The 26378-nt window shown below is 35.6% G+C and overlaps 1 protein-coding gene across 6 annotated transcripts in view; it reads left to right on the forward strand.

The window, feature by feature from the left end:
• LOC149800042 (uncharacterized) overlaps positions 1 to 15312 on the forward strand; it is a 39916-nt gene extending 24604 nt beyond the window's left edge. For 2 of the 6 annotated variants that reach the window (XM_089959569.1, XM_089959571.1), the window contains 8 exons: positions 4146 to 4451; positions 4767 to 5066; positions 9381 to 9509; positions 9970 to 9994; positions 10637 to 10692; positions 11337 to 11361; positions 11540 to 11661; positions 12395 to 15312. In XM_089959569.1, coding sequence (XP_089815695.1) covers positions 4146 to 4451; positions 4767 to 5066; positions 9381 to 9509; positions 9970 to 9994; positions 10637 to 10692; positions 11337 to 11361; positions 11540 to 11645 — 947 coding nt within the window. In that variant the 3' untranslated portion in view covers positions 11646 to 11661; positions 12395 to 15312. Of the gene's footprint in view, positions 1 to 4145; positions 4452 to 4766; positions 5067 to 9380; positions 9510 to 9969; positions 9995 to 10539; positions 10693 to 11336; positions 11362 to 11539; positions 11662 to 12394 lie in introns of those variants that run through there. The other 4 variants (XM_089959570.1, XR_016421307.1, XR_016421310.1 and 1 more) reach the window with 4 other exon arrangements.
• Positions 15313 to 26378: the final 11066 nt, after the last annotated feature.

Below are 26378 nucleotides of genomic sequence, written 5' to 3' on the forward strand. Positions count from 1 at the left end.
TACATGCAAAAGATGTATCGCAGTGATATTATCGGACAAAACGCTGATGATTGAGATTTCGATGGACGAATGAAGATCGGTAATGCGCCCGTAAAGAAAACAAAAAAGAAAACTAACAAAATAAACAAACACATGTAATGTTTCCCGAGAAGATGAAATTGCTATCCACATTTGAGATTAAACAAACGGACGAGTAGACAAATAAAGCATGTGATACATGCGCTTCTCAGCAACATTATCACTGAGTCAACTTGGAAAACTGAGATCAGCTACAAAGAATAACGCTGGAGTGACTTTGACTGTCCCTGGCTGCTTTTGTGGGCGGGACATATAAAATGACGTTGATGCCCACGCAAATGAATCAAGTCAGTACGGCAGGAAAAGCCAACCGTGGTGTCACAATAGCGCTCTCTGCAGCTGTGGTTTACATGATAACAAAATATTTCAATTTTTCGCCACAAAACCCGCATTGCTTGCCATAGCAGCAACGGCTGTTATTAAATCTTGCAGCGTTAGGGGCTGTGAGAACCGCCACTAGAATGACACTGAAAACGTCACTGGTGGGAAAATCGGAACACGATGTCGACAACGTGCTTTTATTGTTGCACTGATCACCTTTTATAAGGGATGCGCTGTTAAGGGCAACGATACACGCGATTATGCAACCAACCTGAACTTAACCGTCTCTTCAACTAATAAGGAAAAATATTTGCTGGAGAGCACATAATGCATCATCATCCCACTGTGCCAATATCAACGGAATCATATGCTTACATTAGTTTACATAAACGAGTTTTATTTAAACAGTTATATATATCCGGAAGAGACACACGTGGGTCTAATAATCCAAGTGTCTAAAGAAACTAGCAAAAGAAAAAGAAAAACACTAAACCAGCATACCCCACTGCCCACTTTTAGCCTATCACATGGATATGCTGTCATGCACGTTTATGAAGTATTGCAACAGATAAGGATGTGAAAACAAATGTCTCGCGAAACAGTTCATATAGATGTGTACCGTATATCCTCAAGCTGACGGAAAACAAGTGTATGTTTAAACAGACAGAACAAGTGAGTCGGATATGTCTTAAAACATTTTCGGATCAATTAGTAAACACGCTTCATACAATTTCCTCCCCAACCCCGTGTGAATGTACAGCAATGACAAGTTTCACAGTCACTTCATGCATTATTATCATTACTAGTCCAGCAGTCACTAGTTCGTCATTTCAAAATTGAATAAACCGTTATCTCTGTTCCTCTATCTTGAAACATGATATGCCATGTACATACAGTACTTATCAAAATCGTTATTAACTTTATAAACTGCATATAACTGTACCTGTAATTAGGGATCCCTCGGTTGCAGTGGTTACTCGCAATTTTCTGTGTGTTTGATTAAGATATTTAACTTAGCTTTAACAATGTTAGTCATATCGCTACGATGTCTGCAGGATGGCAGTTTAGAGTGATATGACTGGAAATCATGCTGCAGACATGTACCATCAAATCCTACCCAGTCATATTATCCTGACATCAGGTTGAAGAGTCTTAACACTAACCACTGAATGCAAACCCCTTGCGAGGCAGCTACAAGTAACATTCTTGTAAGTTTTTGGTATGACACGTCCGGGGTTCGTACGCGCAACTATCCTAGGCGGACTCCTTAACCCCTTAGGCCACCGGAGCGGTCCTCATTGTTCTGCCGTTCTGCAATGTTGCGAACAGCTTGCATTCATATAGTCATGTACTTTCTGACCTATTTATGCTTCCGACTTTCACGATGAATTCCAAAGGTATGTCCTCTCATTTGCAGCATTCCGGATCACTTCAACGTTTTTGTTTCCTGTAATATCTCCAATCTGGTCACACCCCTTATGAAGCTGCAAATTATCGGTCTATTCGTCAATCCTATACAATCCGTGTGCATTACTAATATGTCGTGGTCCAATATTGATGCTTAATTTATTTGTACAATGTGATATACTCCACATTTTTCAGGGGTTGCATCCTCTTTCAAGTCGTCTATCCACTGCATTTTACTATTTTCTCTTCGAGTATACCGATCTAAGTCGCCTAATCACTTACTTCCTGATTTGTTTCTTTTCTGTCTCGCAATTGTCAATTCTTAAAGATTTTTTCCTGCCTAGTTTCAAGGAATTCGCAACGTTAATTTTGCAAATTGTTTCACCTAGACCCAATCTCTTTGTAAATGGTCTGTTTTAATTATTCCTTCATCTTTCCAGGAGACTCTTTCATTTCAACCTCCGAAACGGTTATTTATAGCTATTGAGTTTTGTTTTTGATGCAATATTGTCTACAGCTTGTAGAACGTATACAAGTTCTGTGTATATTTTCCAATCTTGCAATCTTGTAACCGCTCCGGTGGCCTAGTGGTTAGAGCGTCCGCCTCGGATGCGGGAGGTTGTGGGTTCGCTCCCCGGCCGAGTCATATCAGAGACTTATAAAATGGTACTAACAGCTGCCTCGCTTGGCGTTCAGCATTAAGAGGTTAGAGTTAGGACTGGTAGGCCTGGTGTCAGAGTAATGTGACTGGGTGGGACATCATGCTACATGTCTGCGGCATGATGCCCCAGTGTTAGACATCACTATAAACTGCCACATTGCAGACATCATAGCGATATGACTGAAAAATTGTTAAAGCTACGTTAAAAATTAAAAATCACATCTCACCAATCTTGCAGTGTCTTTACTCCATAATCACGAATTGACTAATCTGAGTTTAGGTAGGTGCTGTCGGGGTAGGAGTTGGAGTAAATACTGTAATCGCTCTAATTGACAATGATATTTGCTATTATGTGCTTCTCTGTATCATTTACTTTAGTTCCATGTAAACGTTTCTTTGAAGAAAAAATAAATCTTTGTTATGTATGCTAATTCTTACCAACTGTCGACTTTTGTTCTAGGAAAACCAAATTGATACACGCGTATTCACTGTACACTATGTACATGTTGCAGAACACTTAGATGTAATCAGTGAGTGTGTGTGATTTGGATTTTTAACGTAGCTTTAACAATTGTTCAGTCATATCGTAACAATGTTTGCACCGTGGCAGTTCATGATGATGTCTAGCACTGCTACATCATGCCGCAGAAATTCAGCATGATGTCCCACCCAGTCGCATTATCCTGCCACCAGGCACACCAGTCCTAACACTAACATATTAACGCTGAGCGCCAAGCGAGGAAGCTGTTGGTACCATTTTTATAAGTCTTCGGTATGACTCTGCCGGGGTTCGAACTCGCGATCTCCAGCATCCGAAGATGAACGCTGTAACCACTAGGCCACCAGAGCAGTCAATCGCGATGCAACCAAAAATATGATATGATTTTATCCTGCGATATGGTCATGCTCATTTGTAAGCATATATAATGTGCTAACTAGGTAAATTTTAAAATGGAAGGTGTGTTGTAACGTTTATCATCGACAATGGTACTCAAGCCTCTGCAGTGAGTGCTTCTCAGAGTCGGAATGACTCACTGGTTCACAATATTAACAAGCACGTTCCGAAAACTAACCAAATATTCTGAAATAGATCACACTATTGTTAGCCGTCTGAGCGCAAAAACCTCCTACGTTTTCCACTTGTCAAAAAAAAGTTCGTATGTTTCTAAAAATCTGCTTTTCAAATCAAATTATTCTTCACCAGAGAATACAAATCTAAACTTGGGCGAGGCGGCCTTGACCTTTTCTATATTTTGATACAACCGGTACGTCAGATAAATAGATTGATAGTTATATTTACAAATGTAAAGCCAGAACCTACGCACGTACATTTCTTGTGTTAATCTATTTCCTTAATCCAAAGCTAAATCAGTGATATATATATATATATATATATATATATATATATATATATATATATATATGACACAGCACATTAAAATTACAAATATTTGGATAGTGAATAACTAATCTCATGAACACTTTGTTTTGCCACTTATAGCTTGAAATGCCTGTATAATACCTTAGGAAGTTTTAAAAAGTTTAACACAAGTATAAATTGAAATAAATAAAAATGTATATCATTTTGTTACATTTTGTTTTGAAATTTAGACGAAGTTTCGTAATTTTAAACAATAAATTTAATTACATTATTTTGTTGACATTATTCTTTTTTAAGCTGTCGGAATCAGAGGTGGTGACGCATTAATGAGCTGGAGAATCAACAATACATCTGACAAATATCAAAGGTTTGTTAAGAGCCCTGATGGTAGAATAGTCTTATTTTATCGGGAAGGATCCTCCACGGCACTTCCAACTAATGAATTTGCCAAGAAATTGAAGGACGAAAGAAGTTTGATCAATGGAACAGTCTTCTACCGATTGACCAACATCACGTCTGCGGATGTCGGTCGATATGCGCTCTATTTTTCAGAAAGTGCTTATGTAGATGTTGATGCTGGAGGTCAAATTCTTGTGCTTGCAGGTATTTACATGTACTTCAATTTACTCGTTTCTGAGCATTTTTTTTTTTTGTTTGGCTTTTAGTTTGAAGTCCATAGTGAACATTGGTGAATTCAAGACATATTGCGAATATGCTTGTATGTGGGTTGTAGTTTTCAAAAGCTAGAAAGAAACCAATTAGCCCATCCAAAGCAGACGGAAACTCGTTCAAGATCTCTCTTCCAAGAGACCGATGTAATAAATATTGATTATTTTAATATTTCTCAATACTATTAAAGAAATTGTTGCATCTAGCATTCTGCGTTGCAAATATAAATTTGTGATCTCTATTTCGCAGAAACTCCTTCAAATGTGACAATCATGGAGACAACTACGGCTTTGCTAAACGCACGATATACTGTCCGATGTTCGGCTGCATCTTCAATATTTCCGTCGAATGTAACATTACCAATATATTACCAGTGGAAAAGGGACGGCGTAGTTATTACGAACGGCAACAATAGATACACCGTATCGGATGATGGCACAAAGTTGACGATTGCCGCCCTTCAGCAAGAAGACAGTGTTACTTTGACTTGTATGGCATGGCAAGATTTAAGGGCAAAATCAGAGACATTGTTCCATGTAGAAATCATATGTATGTATTTTTTTATTTATATGGGCATCCTTCTGGACCATCGTTTCGTCTATCCTTCATTCCGGCCGGTCGGCCTGTCATCCCGAACTCATGCCGCTTTCATTTCCGCACAATACCTTCCTGAATGGTTGATATTGACCGAGTCTGATTGTTAGAGTTGCGCGTTATTGTCAATGGTCATACCAAAACCACGTTTCTTTCTGGACAACGACTTCATTACTTACTACTATTGGATTTAAATCACATTGAAAACACCAACTTGATTATGACGATCTTTGGCTGATTCTGCTATAAAGCATTCTTCGTTAGCCGTAAATCTGGTTGCAGCCTTTGGATCTAGGATCTATTCACCTATTTCATTAATTCCTTTACTTTTCATTTGATTTTATTCAAACAATTTTATGCGACTAGATATTAATAAGTCCTCAACCTATTTAAATGTCAGCATTGTGTGATAATATTTAGCATAACTACTGGTCCTATTAATTAGACCCGCCCAATTTCCTTTATTCGCTTACTTATTACTGGGGCTCAGAACGATTTAGTAGGCAGCCTAGTATATACGAGGCTCGGCCGAGTTTGATTATAAGTGTTTGTCTTAGATTTTCATCATGCTGCATTATTCGTTTTGCGTAGTTATGGCCCCGAGTTGTCTTACTCACCCACCTTCCAACTGCTTTATATATCGTAATGCTTACCAAGATTTGGCATGCAATGGTCTCATCGACGCGGCAATGTTAAATTCTTTTAAAACGTTATTCTAATGTACCCAACTAACATTCCTTCTTACACATCACTACCTCGTATACAATGTGAAGAGTTTATCTCACTTTCATAGGAGCAATCGATTTAAATCTTACCTGTCTTATCGTATTTCTGGTTTCCAACGTTTCCACTCCCCTTCATATATCATCATGATATCTGGACTAGTAACTAGTATATTTATAACCTATACGTATCTGCTTAACATGAATGAAGACAAAACCCAAGCAACATTGTTTGTTCTATAATGATGATACCGCGATATATATTGTCTTGTTATTACGACCTTCCTTAACAGATGTACGTTAAATCATTACCGTCCTTCGGTAACGCCGTTATCAACCAATTCAAACTCAGATTCTTACAATTAGCTAATGACATCAACTATTCGTATTTTTTCTATCTATTTTTTAACTGTCAAACTTCCTTTCTTCAACATAATCTGTTTTGATTATAATTAGTATCAATGTAATGCGGCTACCCTAACATGCCCGCCAAGTAAATGACGGATCATCGTGTACGACGTGGATAAAACAAACAAATACTTATAGACAAAATTATGCACTGATAAAGGACCTTTTTTCCTATATTTTTGAGCGAAATCTAAATATATACAGAAAATTCATATCCCGGATACTTATTCAAATGGATAGGATAATTACATAACTTAAAAGGAGTTCCTAAAACGATTTAGTATTTACATTCACATCAGAATACTTTCCAGGGAGTAGGTCACGTGATAACGTAAGGGGACTCACTGTTCTAATTCAGTTACCATAGTAAAGAAACACCATGATATTAAAATTCAGTAACTTTAAATTTCTGATCTAATATATTTATCAGTATAGACACATTATTGAAGACATATTCTGTGTAGAGAAAACCATATGAACCGCAGCATTTTCTGGATCTATATGTTTGAGAAATGTCCTTTCAATTCCGCTCGAAAGAGCCAGATGCTAAGTTTAGTAAAGAGTTTTCGACGCTCAAGTCTGGGACCGCTCTGGTGGCCTAGTGGTTAGAGCGTCCGTCTCTAATGTAGTAGGTCGCTGGTTCGAACCCCGGACGAGTCATACCAAAGACTTCTAAAATTAGTACTAACAGCTGCCTCGCTAGGCGCTTGGCATTAATAAGTTAGTGTTATGACTGGTCGGCCTGCTCTCAAGATAATGTGACTGGGTGGGACATCATGCTACATGTCTGCGGCATGATGGTACCATTGCTAGACATTATTATAAACTGCCACACTGCAGACATCGTAGCGATATGACTGAAAAATTGAAAATGTTACGCTAAAAGTCTAAATCACACGCATCACACAAACTCAAGTCTGTCAAAGGACTGAAATTCGATATATAACAAAACAATATCTATTTGGTGTATTTTTTTCCTTCAAATTATAGTTACAACTGGAATAAGATACGAAAAGATTATTTTTACTTCCATTACTTCCATTATCAACCAGTCCTGGCCAGAGAAACCCATATTTTCTCTACGCCCATTTCAAGACTGGTTCCCATTCTTCCATATCAATAGCTCTGTAAGTCCTGTAGTATCGAGAGTCATCGTTATAATACTAATGAATGTCAAGCTGGAGAATTCCGAGGAGTACATGTTAAGTATGTGGTATACAACACAAACTAGCGACATCAAATTGTACACTTTCTGTCATGGATATATTTGTCCAAGTAGACATAGATTATTATATTATTTACAGATGTTAAAAATCTACAAGGAATAATGTGCATATTGTTACAAAACATATACAATTCTTTTAATTCTAATCGATGATGGGCATACCAAAGCAAGCTTAGAGCTTGTGAACAGATTTCCGATACAAACGCATTTTTTATTTTTATTTCCTTTAATCTCATGTACAATGCCGTCACAGTGCAAAGTTTATATTTGGGAACAAGACATAACGAGGTTTTTATTCCCGCAATGATGCGCTGTTATGTTGTGTAGACTGAGTTGTTTCCCCATGATTTTTATTTCCTTAATTATGTTTTGTTTTGTATTCTAAATACAGAGACGGGGTGGGGGTAGGCATTAAATTAGGTCTGTTTTCCCAGTCCACGGATAGCATACATTATTTTTCATACGCTTACGTCCACTTGCCATCATTAAGACAAACCGAGGAAAAGGCCTTTTCTCCAACTGTATTAAGGATAAAGTTACAGTTATAAGTGTACAAACATCCAACGATTGCAAGTTTTTAAAATTGGAAACTGTTAAAAGTACGCGTTATTAATCTCATCGTAATCATATAATAACAATCTTACAGAAACATACGAAGATGTTCGAAATGGATATTATGGTGTTGTCATGTCCAATCGTCATTGCATTCTACTTTCTTTTTCCTGTAGCTATTTAAAATGAGCAATGTATATTGACACGGCATAGTATTGAACATTTGCGTCATTCCTTTGCAGACTCGTCTGATGTCACAACCCAACAAAGACTTGTTCATTTTCATGAGAGATGTTGCCTCATTTAATATAGGTTACTCGCTCTGGATTGATAAACCACGCTCTCTCACACTGCAGTGAGCAGTAAAAATGTTCAACGCTACTTACATCACTGCACGAGAGATACTTGTGCTCGAAAACTAGACTATTTATGTGGTGTTTGAAGTTTCTGTTTTAAATGACCAACATATGTGCTCTTTCTTTGCGAATTCGTATGGAACCCCTTCTGGTATTATAGTGAAATTGTAACTGCAGTCTTAAAGAAATGCAAGCATGCATGAATGTCAATTTATTTTTACCATTCAACGCGAAACCACAGGTCATGTGGTCTGAAATCTGTCGGAACACCAAATGTGAATTCGTGTTCAAAACTCTTAACTTATGCTTTTAAAAACGTTATTCTTGGGGAAGATAGAATCTTGAAAGTGCTGATGTAACCTAATTGCTTGGTTTTCTTCATACATGCCAAATATGAATGCTTCTGACAGACTCTTAGTATGATTTTTAATTTGGGGGATGTTTTTTAAAGGCACAATTCAATGCTTAGACGGCTTTGAGGCTATTCCCACCCCACCCATCCCCGAATCAGGAAACTTACAAAAAGAAGGAAAAAACTGGACTTTCACAAATTCTGTTTAAAGTATCTGTACATTGCTCTGCATATTTGCAGAGAACATTGGTTTTTTTGGTTTCTAGTGTCTTGAGTCCCGCTTTAGTTATTGCACTAGTTCGGTTTCCTGATTAAAGGGTCTATATCTAAGATGATATAAATGTGTTTTCACAGCACACTAGAGACCCTGTTTTTATTGTGTTATTCTCAAGAAGAGACAGGGAGAATCGTTATATATTTATAGCTATAGTAAGATAATTTTATTTCACATTATATACAACTTGATACATGAAATGTATGTACTATTTTAACAGGTAAAACTATAAATAACAATCAAGACATAGACGATAGACTGATTATCTTGTTTTAAACATACGAGACGTGTAGTTTATTTCTTCCTTACATCTATTCCACGTTCTTTTCTTGTCTCGTTACCATACATTTAAGTAAGAAGAAACGTCGTTTCTTTTTTAGCTCCAGATGTCTCCAGGTCATCAAGAACTAGCTCACTGCCTCTCATATTCACTGGAATTACCGCTGGAATTTTCCTCATCATAATTGTGCTTTTGACAATCTACATACTTAGGGGGAAATCCAAACATGGTACAACTTTTTTTCAACGCCTGGATTAGTAAAATTAGATACTGTTTAAAAACGAAATACTACACTTGCAATATACCGACAAAAATGTACTCAATAATAATGACTTTTTTAATCATGACTTTTAATTTAAATTAATTTAAAGAGCAACTTTTTAATAATTGTTTCTAATTCAGTCTACTGGATTCAACACCAAAATTTTACGTTTCAGTATGGCTAGTGCAAAGACAATGTTAAGACATATGCTGGAATATTTTCCCTTTTGTAATTAATGAAGAGACTCATCACGTGAGCATATTAGAAGATCACGTGAGCATATTAGAAGATCGCGTGAGCATATTAGAAGATCAGCGGTACTTAAAGTAACTTCATAGACTATATTCCCAAGTGACTCGATGGTGGGTGTAGTTTTACTGAATATGGCAATAAGATAATACTTGTTTGTTTTGCTCTTTTTTGTCAGGAAGCAGAACTGATTCAGAATCCAGGTAAAGTTTCTATCATTTTATTGAAATTTGCTCTTCAACTCAGTTTGCAATTTTATTTTATTTGGGCAAGAATATTCTTGCATGCTACATTGTTTAAGTTACTCTCATGTATAATAATAATAATAATAAGAATAATAATAATAATAACAATAATAATAAATAATAATAATAATAATGATGATGGTAATAATAATATTAAGAAGAAGAAGAAGTCTTAGTATGGGTTGTTGTTGTTGCTGTTTTTGTTGTATGTGGTAGCAGTAGTAGTATAAGGTGGATTTGTGTCTATGCTAATCTAAATCGATGATCAGTAATATGAAGTTATATGAGTTGCAATTATGATTAATACACATTTAATTAAACACGATGTTGTCGGGAAGAAACTGGACACAATAGTCAGATATGGAGATTTTCTGCAACTATCATGTCAAAACATCATACCATCATCATAGATAATTTAATCGGTTAGTACGCATGTTAAAGAATCAGTATCACGTTGACTATTTAAGTGTATGATAATAGATCGTTTGACGTTATATTTAAAGGCTGTTTCTATGGAAGGGCAGTGAAGAGGCAGACAAAAACAATAACAAAGAAGTCTTAAAGTCATCATAATTTAGAACATGTATTTTCTATGCATAGAATTCGAGTCAACAACCAGCTGAATGAAGAATATGCCTATATTACACCTGTAGCAGGTATGCACATTCTTTATTGCAAGAGTTATGTTTATGAGATTAATTTCAGCTGAAGATTCGCACTAGCATTTATGATTGTTAATTTACTCTAATTGTTTCCGATGCCAATAACCCATCGTGTCTGTGACATTTCCTCGATTTCGGGAACTGTATTTACTTAGTAGCCGAAGTGAGAGCTTTCAAGAACTCACATTATAATTATTCGTACGTTCTAAAGGTAATAACATGCTTTGCTTATTCAGCATTTTGAGGTCAAGGTCACATGTTGTACGGCAATGTTTTCATTGTGGGTTCGACATACAGTGACTGCCATTTCCGTGTTTGAAAAGGATTTTTCACATGCATGTTGTTATAAATGCTGTAAATATGGAACAAAACTCTTGTATGGAAATAGGTTATATTTAGCTTACGAACGATGCAAATATTGTGTACCGTTTTGGGACATAAAGGCTTTTCCCCAATTTATGTGAAACCCCGTACCTCTCTGTACGTCCATTCTGCTAAAAGTGATCCAAGTATTTTCCTTCTGATTTATGATTTCATTTAAAATACATTTCGAGCATTCTAAAGATTTCTTTATACTGTAAGCAATTTCTAAGATACATTGTTTGCATTTTAACTTAAGATGTCCTTCTTTGTTTCAGCGGCGAATGGTGCAGATATTTCTGGGTAAGCAGCAGTTTCCTTGCAATAAGGCATGCCGGTGTAGATCTTAAAGTTTCCTTATTATAAATTAACTACCATCCATTAAATCTGAACGCTGTTATTGCAAATTACACCTTGACTATGATTTCAAGTTATCTTTATTTAAAATTAAGTTGTGTTATTAATTTGGTGTCTAATTTAGATCTCAGAGAGTCCCCTACTATGAGAAAATACAAGATAATCGTCGTGACCAGGATCAAGATAAATACTACGACAAAATTCAGACAAATGTTACAACAGTGTCTTAGGATGCTAAAACGGATGGTAATGTATATGCTGAATTTACTCACATCTTTGTAAAGATACGCCTAATGTGTTCAATTATTTTACTTACAAATCATTCCTTAAATTACTGTCAAAGTGGCTTCGAATTTGTATACTGGATTAACTACCAGTTTTGCCTGTGTTAATCTAGCTCAGCTGAATCAGGCGTCCGCAATGGAAACGAGATAACATTTTTCATTTGTGACATGAATGTGTGGGCATCATTTTACTAACTGCCTAAAGCGAACTACAGAAACGTGGCTGACCACTGAATACATTTGTACATAGATAATTATGTTCTGTTTAGCAGTTAAGTTTCCCATTGCAGAACACCGTAAAATCAGCTTCTAATTTTAAATAGTATCTATTCATATGACCTGTTACTGTATTTAGGACATTTTTAGTAGTTCAATTCAGTTAAATAGATGTATTATACCATTATGTCAATTGTGTGATACATGTTTGAGTCTTCCACATCACCCTATTATATTTTCTTCCCGTGTCGCCAATTCGTAAGAGGATGAAATTTTCATAACCAGAAATATATACACAGGGTTTCTCGAGGGCAAGTATAAACAACGGTTTAGTGAAAAAAGAAAACATACAACGTTCAAAGATGCCTTTATCAAATACAATATAATTGTCCAGGTGACGTTGGTATATTACTTTCCACACTTTCCACATTAAACACACGAAGAAACATAATTCATACATAAAATCTTTTATTTTTCAGGAACAGGAAAATTACGAAAATTATGAAAATTTAAATGCCATACCGTACATTGCTTGTATTGGACGCTGCTATTATTTGACTACTTGCACTTCTGTAACTTTCAAAATACAAGGAAATTTACGACAAGGATATTTTTTTTTAATACCTAGGTTCATTTTGAACAACTGATATGCATCTAGGTGCATTGCGAGATGAAGCAAGCGCTGGACATGGACAGTAGCGAGCGATTTTAAACCTGTTACTCCATTGAAGCAACTTTTTATATATGACTTTTAAAAAGTTATGAACTATAATGGTAGATACGAAAAAATTAAATATGAATGCCATGTCATGTTGAATATTTGTAATCCTTTTTATATACAAGAGGCATTGTAAATTCTTGTTGAGCATTTTGTGTGTAATATATATAAGGTCATAGCTTTCGAATATTTTATTTCGTTTGTCACTAGCTCAGTATATATCATTTGATGTTGCCATATAATGCAAATAAAATACATGTATTTACTTCTGAACGCCAGGGAAAGACACGAAGAAACAGCGGGATGGAAGTTAGTTCTTCCGCCTAAATACGATTGGAAACACCAACAGAAAACCCGATCCAACAAATCTCTTATTTACACTATCTTTGTTTCAGTCATGTTTTCATTACTGAGAATAATATAAGAACATCTTCTATGGATAAAAAGAAATTGAAGAAAAGTAAATGACAAATTATTAGCAATGGTTCTAAATGAAAATCAAAGAGTATACGTAGATGCATTAATAATAAATTTGGGGTGGTGGAGCGGTTGTGAGACTCTTGTTAAGTAAGAACTTTTATTATAAATTTTATTTCTAATGTGCAATGTGTATTGGGGACATAATTGACTTTCCTAAATATTTCTTGAAGTGGTACATATCGTTAAACGTTCGTATTTCATTTTTTCTAAGTTATTTTGAAAGTGTTTTCCTCTCTCCGCGTAGGTTCAACTCTCGAGATCGGCCAATGTGGCCACATCGGAAAGCTTACCGGTAGCGTCTGTGGTTCTTACATGGGTTTACTAGGGATCTTCCTCCAGCAGATATACTGGCATACTAAAAACTATTCTGGCTCTTGATTAAAGTGTTGACCAAAAATGGAAATATGTTTCTGTACCCTAAAATGTCTCACTCTGGTGTTTGCGATAGATAATAAAATATTACTTGCATGCATTTTTTAATACATATTATCACATAGTCTGTACACTTTACATACAGCGTGTGCAGTTTTATAGTTTTGATATTACCACACGTTAAAACATCACTTTATGTGATTATGTTTATTCCAAATAAGCCCATGAACTTCATGCGCAGTGTTCGCTTTACTGATTGGCTGCTATTGTAGGGAAATGTGTTTAACCCCGCCTTATAAAACTTTTTCGTTTGACTACTACTATAAATATTTTGGCGGCCAGGTTTCAAATCGATTGAACAAAGGGAATTGGGACAATAAAAGGTCACATCTTTCTAAATGAGACGAATTTTACCTCATTATAGCTCGTTATGCAATTTATTATCATGCGCTGAAAAAAATGGCATTAAACCCCAAACCAACAACAACAAATGACTTTAAGAGTATTGGTCCATTGATTGCCTGCATGAGAGGAGGGGTCGGCGGCAGTAATCCTGTAACAAGGAATTCGCCCTATATAAAAGAGTGGCTTAAATGTTGACTTCTAGAAGCAAATAAACTCACCTCTGTTGATAAAACAATGTGGACATAAACCGGTCTCTCAACTGACAGAAAATTAAGCATATCAAACCACAGTATTTTTGCGCGGTAAAATAACAAAAATAATATAATGTCTCTTATGTGATGCAATTGACAATGATTACTGTTCCAAATCAAGTAATGCACATATCCGGTCACAAATACATTACAGTAAATACTGAATTTCTTCATCCAGTAATAATCCTTTCACATGAAAATCCAACAATTTCCAGTACTGAAAGTAACATACCTTAGGTATCAAAAATTGTTACATTGATCGTCTAACCTCAATGAATCAACGGCTGCTCCAGTGGTCAAGTGGTTAAAGCGTCCGCCTCGGATGCGGGTAGTGGCGGGTTAGAATTCCAGCCGAGTCGTACCAAAGAAGTATAAAAATGGTACTAACAGCTGCCTCGTTAGGTGCTCAGCGTTAAGATGTTAGTGTTAGGACTAGTCGGCTCGGTGTCAGGATAATGCGTCTGGGTGGGACATCATGCTACACGTCTGCCGCATGATGCATAATGCGAGACATCAATATAAACTGCCACACTGCAGACATCGTAGCGATGTAGTATTGTTAAAGCTACGTTAAAAATCGAAATCACACAAACACAAACAAACAATGAATCAAACTAGGTGATATCACACGGATTCTCCATGCACATTATGTGTTGAAAAACGATGCTCTCTGAGTCAACTATTCCATTAATTAGTCTTGTACTTGGTTATAAAACTGCGAAAAAGATCGACTATAATTTGGTTCTATTTTCTACGTGCAGCAAAAGTACAACGTCTGAGTCAGAATATCCACTTCGATTACAATAAATACAACTATGTGACATATTTTCAATGTCGAAATGTCGACTTCTGCAGCTCTTCACAGAGTGAAGAGATTGGCCTTGTTTTACGTTGTGCCTTACAGCTAGATTTAAAAAAAAAATATTTTTAAAAAATAAACTAATGCACAAATAATCGTACCAGGAGCGTTCCCATGGAAATGGGTCAGTCTTATTGCAAAATACATCATGGTTTGTTTGGTTGAACTATTATATGGACATATTTTATTCGTCTACGTATTTAATTCACTCGTATGATATTTTAAAATGGTGGATGTTTCTTACGGGTGTGATTTTATAAGTGGTTTCTTTGAGACTTTCTTCAATAAATTATACCATAAAGAAAAAAATAAGTGTCGTGATGTTGTTTCTTTAGAAGGTAGGAAACTATATTCTCTCTCTCTCTCTCTCTCACATAATACGTTTTTTGAAATCCTAATGGCATCTGTTTCAGTTTTAAAACTCCAACAATGCGATTAGTATTCACAATAATTATGTGAACTGTTCCGTTTGTCTTAGAATTGTTTTCAAAAACATACACCCATAAAAACTGAACAACGATTTATTTCCATGAGTAAATCGTTGAATGCTTTAAAATCTTGAATAGACTAGAACTTGTACACACCAGATATCCAGGCTCACACATGTCGTCGTCGGAATCACTGGCATGGGTTTGATCTAACAGTTCGGCTTGTGTGGGATGACGTATGATATAGATGGTGTGATAAAAGCATTTTTTATTTTTGTGATACAAGGGATAGTATATTTTGCGAGTTTTTATCACCTCTTACATTCTAAACTTACACAGGACACTTGTAATAGTGAATATTTGTGGTGTTGGATGGTAATAGGATGTTTTGTGGTATAGGTAGTGTGATGTATAATGGTTTTGAGCTTTAAGTTATGCTATATGTTTGGCTTTCTTGCAGCTCCTTTTCTTACACTATAAGCTAACACAGGGCGTTGTTTGCATAGTGTGTGGGGAAAGGGATGATATATAAGGTATGTGAGAGTATGTTTTGTTGGATTTCATCTCCTTCACTTACATTCTAAGGGAACACAGGACGCTTTGGATGTGTGAGTAGGACGTAGTAGAATTATATAGTGGGTGTGATGGAAAGTGTATTTTGGAATGTAAGGGATAGTATAATTTGTGAGATTTTATCTCCTTTTCTTACATTATAAGCTAACACCGGACTTTTTGAATGATGTATTAGGTGATTGATGGTGTAGATTGTATAATAGAAAGCATTTTATGAGATGTTGGATGGTATAAACGGTGTGTATGTTTTGTTTGCTTTCATCTCCTTCTCTTTTACTCTACGCTAACACATTGTGTTTTGTGTGTGTAATGGGTGAGGGATGGTATAGGACACACGGTACTAATTATACGGAAGAACTGTGAACCAGTCTAGAAATGGGTGAAGAAATAATAGAGTATTTACAGGTTTGGTGGTCCATAATTGGTTAATAATGAAAATTAAAATTTTAGGAAAAATAACTTTTGAGAGCTTATCCTATATGTAATATAAAAAAAATATTGACAAATTTCTACTGATGCAACTTTAGCATTTTTACAGGCTTGACTCAGGAGTACTCAATACTGAAAGTAGCACCTGATTCATTTGGTGCAGAATCAATAACACGTGTTTCATGCACATGTATGTAAACAAATTGCCGCGGGTCATATGGTGTTCTCCACACATAAGCTTGCACCAAGGTTAGATGTGCACGAAAAATTATAGGTGTCATTATCAGCACCCATAAATTTTAAGTTATTGAATTTTGAATATGATAGTGTTTCCATATGTTTACCATTGGAGTGGAATTAGTACCGTGAGTTCTATATGCGACCTATACCATAATAGGAGTTTGTTGTTTCCATGGTTACCACGTGCATACAGGGTATCAATTTGGTGGTTTTTACATATGACAATCATAATGGAGTCTTTTTATCATGGTTTGAATGTGATTTTGGAGAAAAATTCTATACAAAAGACAGATGGGGATGGTTTTATACACTGGAGAGTGGAAGTAGATAGCTCAGGCCATAGGGTAAAGAGCATAGTATGGCCTGATGGCAGAATTTCATATGATGGTACCCATAGATTGGCCTGTATGGTTAAATACCATTTAACACATGCAACAATTCCCCAAAGGGGGGTGGGGGTGGGGGAGATTTTATATGTAAGCCACTTATGTCACAATCACTTATGTATCAGTACTGATCATTTAACTTTAGAGACACACTCAGCAGATCAAAGCAGAGAACATTGTAAAAATAAGGACTGTGCACAAAACTGCACATGCTGCATTGCCTCAACCTGTAAACTGAATTATTATATGTTGAGTCACATTGAATATCAATTATACCGGTCTTATTTCTTATCCTAGAATTAAACTCCTTGACACCTATTCTATGTTCAGCATGTTTCTCATATTGGTACATTACATTTTTGGGTAAACAGTATTGGAACTTTTCTGCATTCCTTTTGTTGAGGGAGCAGGGAGGGATATTTTCACTTAAAATAATAGTTTTCAACCCTTTATTCCAAATATAACTCTGCAAAAGTCCTATCTGTATTGCATTCTTTACACAGGCAGTTTTTCTTCCCCAACCTCTCTTCATACAGTTGAAACATTCTTGATGTATAACTGCATGGTGAACATACTGCTCTCTCCCACCAAACCAGATCTCTTTTTTCTTCATGTACCAAGTCCCATGATAGAAAACCTTCATACTCAGGGTGTTGCAACTTGTGGTCTCAGAACACATTATTCCAAATCTCAGCATTTGATTACTGCGTGCACTAAGCGATATGTGTTTTGTTCACCATATATGTTGTTGTGAATAAATGAAAACAAGCTTCATGTCAGAAATATGGTTTCATATTTGAAACAAAAGCTATTTATAAAACCTACATTGCTCTGTTCTTACCATCAAGTAATAGTAAGGAATCATTTAGCTGTAAATTAGAGCTTGCTATTTGGTTTGCCAAATCAAGGTGTATTACCTCCCCTTTGACTGTAATTGAGTGATTGCAATGTTTGCTTTGTTTCTCTTTTGTTCAATAATGTATGCATTTTTTCAGCTTTATATTAAAAAGTAAGTAATTTAACACTGCTTATAGTGGAAAGCAGCCACAGTAATGATTTTTAGACTTTTTCTCAACTTTTTATGAGCTTTGGGTAAATGTAGGTATATGTTTATGTATTAGACAACTTCAATATGCAATTCAGTTCTATTACTTAAATTTAACAAGTAGTGTATTCAGTGACAATTTTTATCAGTGTTTGCATATTGCATAGAGACATGAACTTGTCTTGGCATAGCAAAGTTTTTCACACATTTCTCCACCTCCAACATACTTAATAGCTTGAGTCATAACAGTTTGTGCATACACTTTCTGTCTCCAACATCAATGTCAGCATTATAGGAACTTTGGATAGCTTTTTCAAATTTGTCTCTTGATGTCCTTATGTAACATACCTCATGTTGATGTGTTATTTGGGTTGATACACATTCCCCCACCCCCACCCCCTTTGTTGTGGGGAACATTACCGGGCTTGAAGAAATTACTCTGTCTATTCTTTGCTTATTCACCCTTCCCCATAGTTTTATACTAAAAAGTAGCACTATGTTATTTAATTATTCAGTATAATACAGCTTATGGAACTCTTTCTTGGCTTTTATACCTTTTTATTAACATTTGGGGGTCATGAATCACATGTGATGATAGTTTAAATAAGTTTGGAATATCAGCATCTCTTGATGCTTCATGGGTGTGTGTATTTGTTTTAGTCACAAAAGGGCAATGGCCTCGTATCATTTTGACCTGTCATGTGGCACACTTATTTGTTTTGTTTGATTGATGTGAATAGGGATGCACTGTATGTTATTTCTGTGAGAATCAGCAAGAAAAGAAATGCAATTTTGAAATGTAAAACATTTAAAACTTGTCTTATAGCCAGTGAGAGATGAAAATACAATGCGTCATGTAATTTGATACCCTGTGATGTCATACTTGCTGATGTCAGCATGCTTGTGTTTCTTCTGTGTAGCATGCATGCCATAGAAAGATAACATGAAGATACAAAGGCAGAAAACAATTATTTTAATAACAAGAATAAGCCATTAATAAGTACAATACAACACAGCAACATGTAATGCGGATGCAATTTAACTACAGATATTGGTATCACATAAAATGCTATTGCACTATTATCCATGCACAAGCATGGCCAATTCTTTCTTACAATTATGCTCTAATATCAAGGAGTAAAATACAACTTTTTCAAAAAAAATTAAATCTCGTTATAGGACACACGGTACTAATTATACGGAAGAACTGTGAACCAGTCTAGAAATGGGTGAAGAAATAATAGAGTATTTACAGGTTTGGTGGTCCATAATTGGTTAATAATGAAAATTAAAATTTTAGGAAAAATAACTTTTGAGAGCTTATCCTATATGTAATATAAAAAAAATATTGACAAATTTCTACTGATGCAACTTTAGCATTTTTACAGGCTTGACTCAGGAGTACTCAATACTGAAAGTAGCACCTGATTCATTTGGTGCAGAATCAATAACACGTGTTTCATGCACATGTATGTAAACAAATTGCCGCGGGTCATATGGTGTTCTCCACACATAAGCTTGCACCAAGGTTAGATGTGCACGAAAAATTATAGGTGTCATTATCAGCACCCATAAATTTTAAGTTATTGAATTTTGAATATGATAGTGTTTCCATATGTTTACCATTGGAGTGGAATTAGTACCGTGAGTCCTATAGGTGCTGTTTTGGGATATTATGTTTGTGAGATTACATCTCCTTATATTATATTCTAAGGTAACAAATGGCGTTTTGGATAGAGTGCATAAGGGGATTTTGTATATGATATAAGGTATATAAGAGTATTTTTGTGGGATTTCAATCTCTTCTCTTAAACTCTAAGCTACAAATGCCCGCTTGTGACAGTTTGTGTATGAGATGCTGAATAGAATATCGATGTTGGATAATATGTGATGTGATCGATAGTGATTGTGGTGTAAGGGATATCATATTGTTTGAGATTTCATCCTCTTGTCTTACATTCTAAGCTAACACATGGCATTTTGGATGGTGAGCATATCATGCTGGATAGCATAGTTGTATGATCTAAGTAAAACACAAAAGAACATTACTTTTTCGATAGTGTGTTTAGGAGAATGCTAAATGGTATAGTTGATGTAATGGATTTTATTTATTCTGGTGTAAGGTATAATCTATTGTATGAAATTTCATCTTCTTCGTATGCATTCTGAACTAACATATGATATTTGGAGTGTGCTTGTGTGTGTATTGGTCTTTATTTGTCCCTATTAAACTCCCGTTGTCCCAATGAAATTCATTTGACATAAAGTAATGCGTATTCAGGTAAGTCACTTGTAACACTGTTGTCATTTTTCTCTAGTTTCCAGTACAGTGACGTCAATGCAGCTAGACATGTTTAGGCTCTAACTAAAGACGGGTTTATCCATAGGAAATTCCACAGGTTGTAGCTATAAATAGAAACTAGTGTATTTAAAAAAGATTGCCACACAACTTTAATATATAAATATATTCTGGGCTTTCCATGGGATTTTTTAAAAAAAGTATGGCTAAAATTACGTACTATGTTTTCCCAAAGGAATTTCCTACAAGTTGTGACTATAAATATATACTAGGTTTTTAATGGACTTTCCTACAAGTTGTGACTATAATTAGATAGTAGTTTTTCCAGATAGTATTTTTAGTGGTGTAAAAGATAGTCTATTTTGCGATATTTTAGTGGGGGGGGGGGTGAATGTGTGTCATTGGTGTAGAATGGACAGTCTTTTGTGGTGTAAGGAATAGTCTATTTTGCGAGATTTCATCTGTTTCTCTTACACTCCTAGCTAACATAGGATGATATTTAGATAGCATGGGGTTATGAATGGTATATAAGGTGTGTGAGAGTATGTTTCGTTTGCTTTCATCTCTCAATTTACACCCTAAGCTAGCATATCACGCTTGTGATAGCTTATATATGCAGTGTTGGATGGTAATGGGATATTGCATGGTATAGAGGTTGAATGGATAATATTTTGTGGTGTTATGGATGTACTATTTTGTTTTGTCTTGAGTTCCTTCTCTTACATTCAAAAGTAATACAAGACGATATTGAGATAGTGGGTTGGGTGCTGGATGGTATAAATGATGTAATGATTAGTATATTTTGTGGCTTGATGAATAGTAGGTTTGTGAAATTTCATCCTTTTCACTTACACTCTAATCTAATGTAAGTCGTTTTGGATTGAATGTGTATGGAGTGTTGAATGGTATATTTGGAAACGACGGGTCGATCTAAATAGGCAAGGCTGTCTAAAGCGAATCTTCATCTACGGTTCGGATATCAGACGAAGTGCAAGGGAGAGAAGATGGTCGATTTTCAGAGACTGCTCCTATGTCTAAAAAATATACTTTATTGCCATATTGATTTATTTATGTGTATATGTATGTGTTTGTTTATGTATGTCTATGTTTACCCCATGCACGCTTATTCCTAGACAGATCCATCCTGCTCCATTTCCTATTGTCCCTAGACAGACCCTGTGTTAAATTCCCTTGTCAGTAGACAGGCCCGCTATATTAACTTTCCCATTCTCCCTATGCAAGCCCACTATGTTACATTCCCCGTGAGGCTAGACAGGCCCAACATGTTATTCGTATATGTAAGTTCATATGTAAATTTATATGTATGTGTATGTCTATGTCTATGTTTTGTTTGTCTCTAACAAACTCCCTTTGTTCCTATCAGATTCATTTCATCTACCTCTCTACGGTAGCGCGTATTCAGGTCAGCCACTTGCAACACTGTTACTTAGCACCAGCCACACTGAGGTCAGCCACTTGCAATGTTGTTGCCATTTTTCCCCCGTGTCCAGTACAGTGAGGTTATCCATGTTAAATTCCCCTTGTCGCTATATTCCATATTCACTTTTTGCATGGAAAGCCCACGGTCTCTGTATTGTCCCCATTAATTACTGATGCAGATCCATAATTGCGTGCAAGGAAATGTTTATGTCTGTGTTTTATTTGTCTATATATTATTACTATACACACATGGAGAGGCAATTCTCTTTTCTACTTGCAATCATGCAAACAACAATTAGTATTTCACACCTGACGAAACATACAAATTTGATCAACTGCAACCATGATTTATCCCAGTTTTTCTATCATGAAAGCCCTTATAAGAGTTTTAAACCTGCGTAGAAAAATTGCAACCAACGCTTCGTCCAACATTAACGGTGAAGCCTTTTTAAAACAATACTTCAAAACTGGAGAGGAAGAAATAAAGCAGGGACGTTTGTTCAAAGCCTACCGTGTCCCATGGTCATAGAACATAGACTTTTCAGAAATCCCCGCACAAGACAGACCCCGTACGATGGAAATAATAGCAGCTCTGGCTGCGAGGGGCATTAATGCCCAAAATATGGATACTCTCTCCAACCTAGAGAAACGGATATTCAATATATCCCCCTCCCCAAAAAAGAGGAGGTCTTACTCCCACAGGGCAATATTGTCCTATGTGAGACAGCGGTCAGGGTAACACCTCCCCCCATCACCAAATTAATTCAGAAAAATTTTGCGAACGTATGTGTCCAGCTTCCCCAAATACCTGTAAACATCTTCCAAGAAGGGTTTGAAAGGCGCAAAGGTGTCAAAGTACATAACGCAAGACAGGACACCCATAAAATGATTCCAAAACTTTGTACAGGAAAAATAATTACCAAAATAGACATACAACCAATATCCCAGAATTTTGCACAAAATTTGGTCTCCCAATACAAACGTGGTTCTACAACCGCCACATGATATGTCCATGTGGCGGTTGTAGGAAAGTAGGCCACGAGAGATGGCGCTGCGCTAATAAAAACAAAAAGAAGCTAGACGTTGAAGAATTAGAATAGATCTTGATCTAGATCTAAATGAAGGACAAGACACAGTAAATACAACTTGTGACAAGATACAGCTGGCACAAGCATAAAAATCTCCCAATACAATTTAGACTCTGTAACTTCATTTAGTTCCAGTTTTATTCATTTTACTGATATTTACGCAGGAATACCTGGTGTCATGCTGAACAGCTTCTTAAAGTAGGTTATGTCTCAGTATTACTTCACTGTTGATTCTAGCATGGCATGTCTATCTACATTTAATGTGTGACATCATCTGATCTACCCTGGAATATGAATAAGCAAAGCAGGTTTGGAGGATTATCGTCTTTGTTTGGTAACATTTTTCAGGTTAAAATATTAAAAGTTTCCTGTGTTTTCTAACTAAATAGATGACATCATGGCAGTGTTTTTATTTTCTAATAGAATTTCTCTTTGTCAGTGAAGAATATTACATAATTAGATACTTTCAGCCAATATAGAGAGTTTTGGTTGATTTATTTTTAAGTTCTAAAATGCTCCCGGAAATTGCAACCAAATACGGAAGAGAGGACTCTTCCAGAAAAAGATTTCAGCATTGTACAAATGATGATCCACTATTTCGAATGGCTGCTATTACTAAAAATAAAAAACTATTTAAGTACTTGTTTTGGGCCAGGTAATGTGATGTCCACAACACCTGATGGTTGAAAGTATTCGTTAAGCAGACGTTAACCAAAGGTTGACGTATATAATCCTCGCATGAAGGGTTTTTACAACTGTAATAAAGGAAGTTGATCTGCTATCCCGAGAAATAGGGTCACTATTACTAACAATAGAAAAACTTTAACATGACTTAAGGATAATAAAAACCCTGAACAAAATAATAAACCTACATTGAGCAGCTACTTTGGGGAAATGACACGGGTGACCTGAATGAAGGTTCCAATCTAAAGCATGTTTTTTGACCAAATACAGGACATACATATAATACTATATTGTTGTTATTATTATTATTATTATTATTATTAATAGTAGCAGTAGTATTCCAATCAGTTTTATTTTTTAAATAAATAGTCTGCATTCTTGCATATGTTCAGGACTTTTATAAATTCTTTATTTTGGGGAGACATTTTCCAAGCAGTTGACATAATTTCCAATTCAAGAACTATACAGATTTATCAATCAGGAATTCTGTTAGAGAAAGACTTCATTTGTAGATTTCTTCAATTCGTGCTGTATATTTTGCATGTATGTTTTTGCTTATGTTAAGGAGAAAGGTGCTTGTATATTGCAACTTGAACTGACTGTCTTATAAGTAATAAACCTAGGCAAAATAAAGAAAATGTAGACTTAATGACTGAGGTGTATCCTTGGTTCAAAGACTTGTGAGACCTTTTAAATTAAAAAACTCCTCCTATCATGTATTTCCTATCACGTAGAATTTTATATTGAAATCATTGAAAAATTGTAATCAAAAGAATATTCACGATTATATACTTACTGTAATGTTAGTCAATAATCAGTTCTTGGATTTAAAAGGTTGAACCTGACGATTAAATGTATGCTAATACTTTAATCTCAGATATGACTATCTTTTTAAAAACCACTTCTTGGATTATGACTTAGCTTACTTTTGTGGGAATTGAGTAATTCACCTTTGATATAAATGTTGAATTTATTTCAGCTCTTACCCAGGTCAGACGCTAACATATTTCTTTAAAACCTGCAAAGGATTTTTTCGAAGGCGAGCAATAAAAAGGCAATAAAATATAAGCGTGAGTCAAAGTCCCTGAAGAGAATATGTTTTTCTACATCGTGAATATATGTTCAATCACAATTCACTTTATGCCTAAATACTGAGACTCTTCCAAGGTTTAGCCATTATTTTCTCACTATAGTTACAATCCTTCTGTCAGAAATGATCAACATTTGAAAAATAAAATTTGACTTTTCACATTTTTTTTCACATTATAAATATTACATAGAACAGCTTAGCACGCGCTTTATCCATCCAAACTACAGTGAATACTGATATAAATTATTCAGCTGGTCATATTTCATCTACTTAAGCAAATGTAGGATAAAGTTAGCTTTCAGTGAATACATTTAGTATGGTCATCAGTGCCTTAACCCCTCCCAAAAGTGTGTGTGTGTGTGTGTGTACGGCTATTGCATACCATCTGACCTCAAGGATCTATCCTAACATCAAATTGGAAAGCAATGGTGTGGCTTTATTCAAATTACAATATCAGTAAAGGAGTTAACCAGTCTAAAATTGTAGATAGATAAGACATGTTTGCACATAAGTTCACATTTCTTACCTAAATTGTCTGCCTTTCTTGGAAGAGACGCAGTCTATTTGCACAGTTGATACACCCAAGTGACCACTTGAAGGTGTAAGGAGATGCTATCTGGGTGATTATTGAAAACATGACTTTCATAGTAAAAATTCTGTGCAATGGCGGTGGTGGAATAAGAATGTTGAGAATAGGTGATAATTTAGATTAAAGCGATCACAATCAAATCTGAAAAAGGTATCTTAATAATAATAATAATAATAATAATAATAATAATAAATACAGCAATAATAATATGAACTAAGTACAGCACCTAATCTTTAGAAGCGCTAAGCGTTTTACAATATTGCTTTATCTAAGTAGAAAATAGAGATGGATGGTTGGGGACTAATACGATGGGATAGCATAAGACACAGAGGTGAATGATTGCATGCAAGTTTGTGCGACACTAATGAAAACGTTACAATATTATCATGAGGTCTATGAAGAATCCAGCTTAAAATATAACAACATTTGTTGGTGGGTGGGCTCACTGATTGTTTGAGGTTGACAATGTGAAATATAATCGAGGAGTTTTGATATATATGGATTTCCAGAACAGTCAAAGTGAAAATTTAAATCTCCAAGAATAATCAAGTTGACTACTATGAAATTTCCATAATCCAGGAGGTTAGGAAAACGCTCCAAAAAGAGATTCAGTCCGCTTGTTTTTGGACTGGGGGGTAGAGTCAGAAACAAATTAACTGACCATTGTCATATTGCGACTGAGGTTTGGACTAGTTCAAATGATACGTGTTTGAAATTGAAAGTTGTAGTTTATTTAAGATGGTGAATTATGGCGTTCTTTGTAACAACAGCAATTTTGACTCTGCAGGAGTGGAAACGACTTGATGGAGTAACTGGAGGGTGTTAGGTCCACACAAGTTGGCTCATGACATGACAGTGTTTTGCTTTACACTGCCGTTTATTTTTAAGATGAATGTAGACCCAGTATATTGTCTAGCTCCACGGGGCTGTTATTTGATGCATTAAACGAGGGTTCATAATAGCATAAATGGGTTGACTGGAGAGTATAACATGGTGATGTCGTGTTCAACACAAAAGACGGTTGTAGTACAAGTGCAAAAATGACGGAAAAAAGTCCAACAGGTCTCACCCTAAAACAAGCAAATGA

This window comes from Sinohyriopsis cumingii, chromosome 5 (genome assembly GCF_028554795.1).
Source record: "Sinohyriopsis cumingii isolate HCF-2022 chromosome 5, ASM2855479v2, whole genome shotgun sequence".
Classification (NCBI taxonomy): Eukaryota; Metazoa; Mollusca; class Bivalvia; order Unionida; family Unionidae; genus Sinohyriopsis; species Sinohyriopsis cumingii.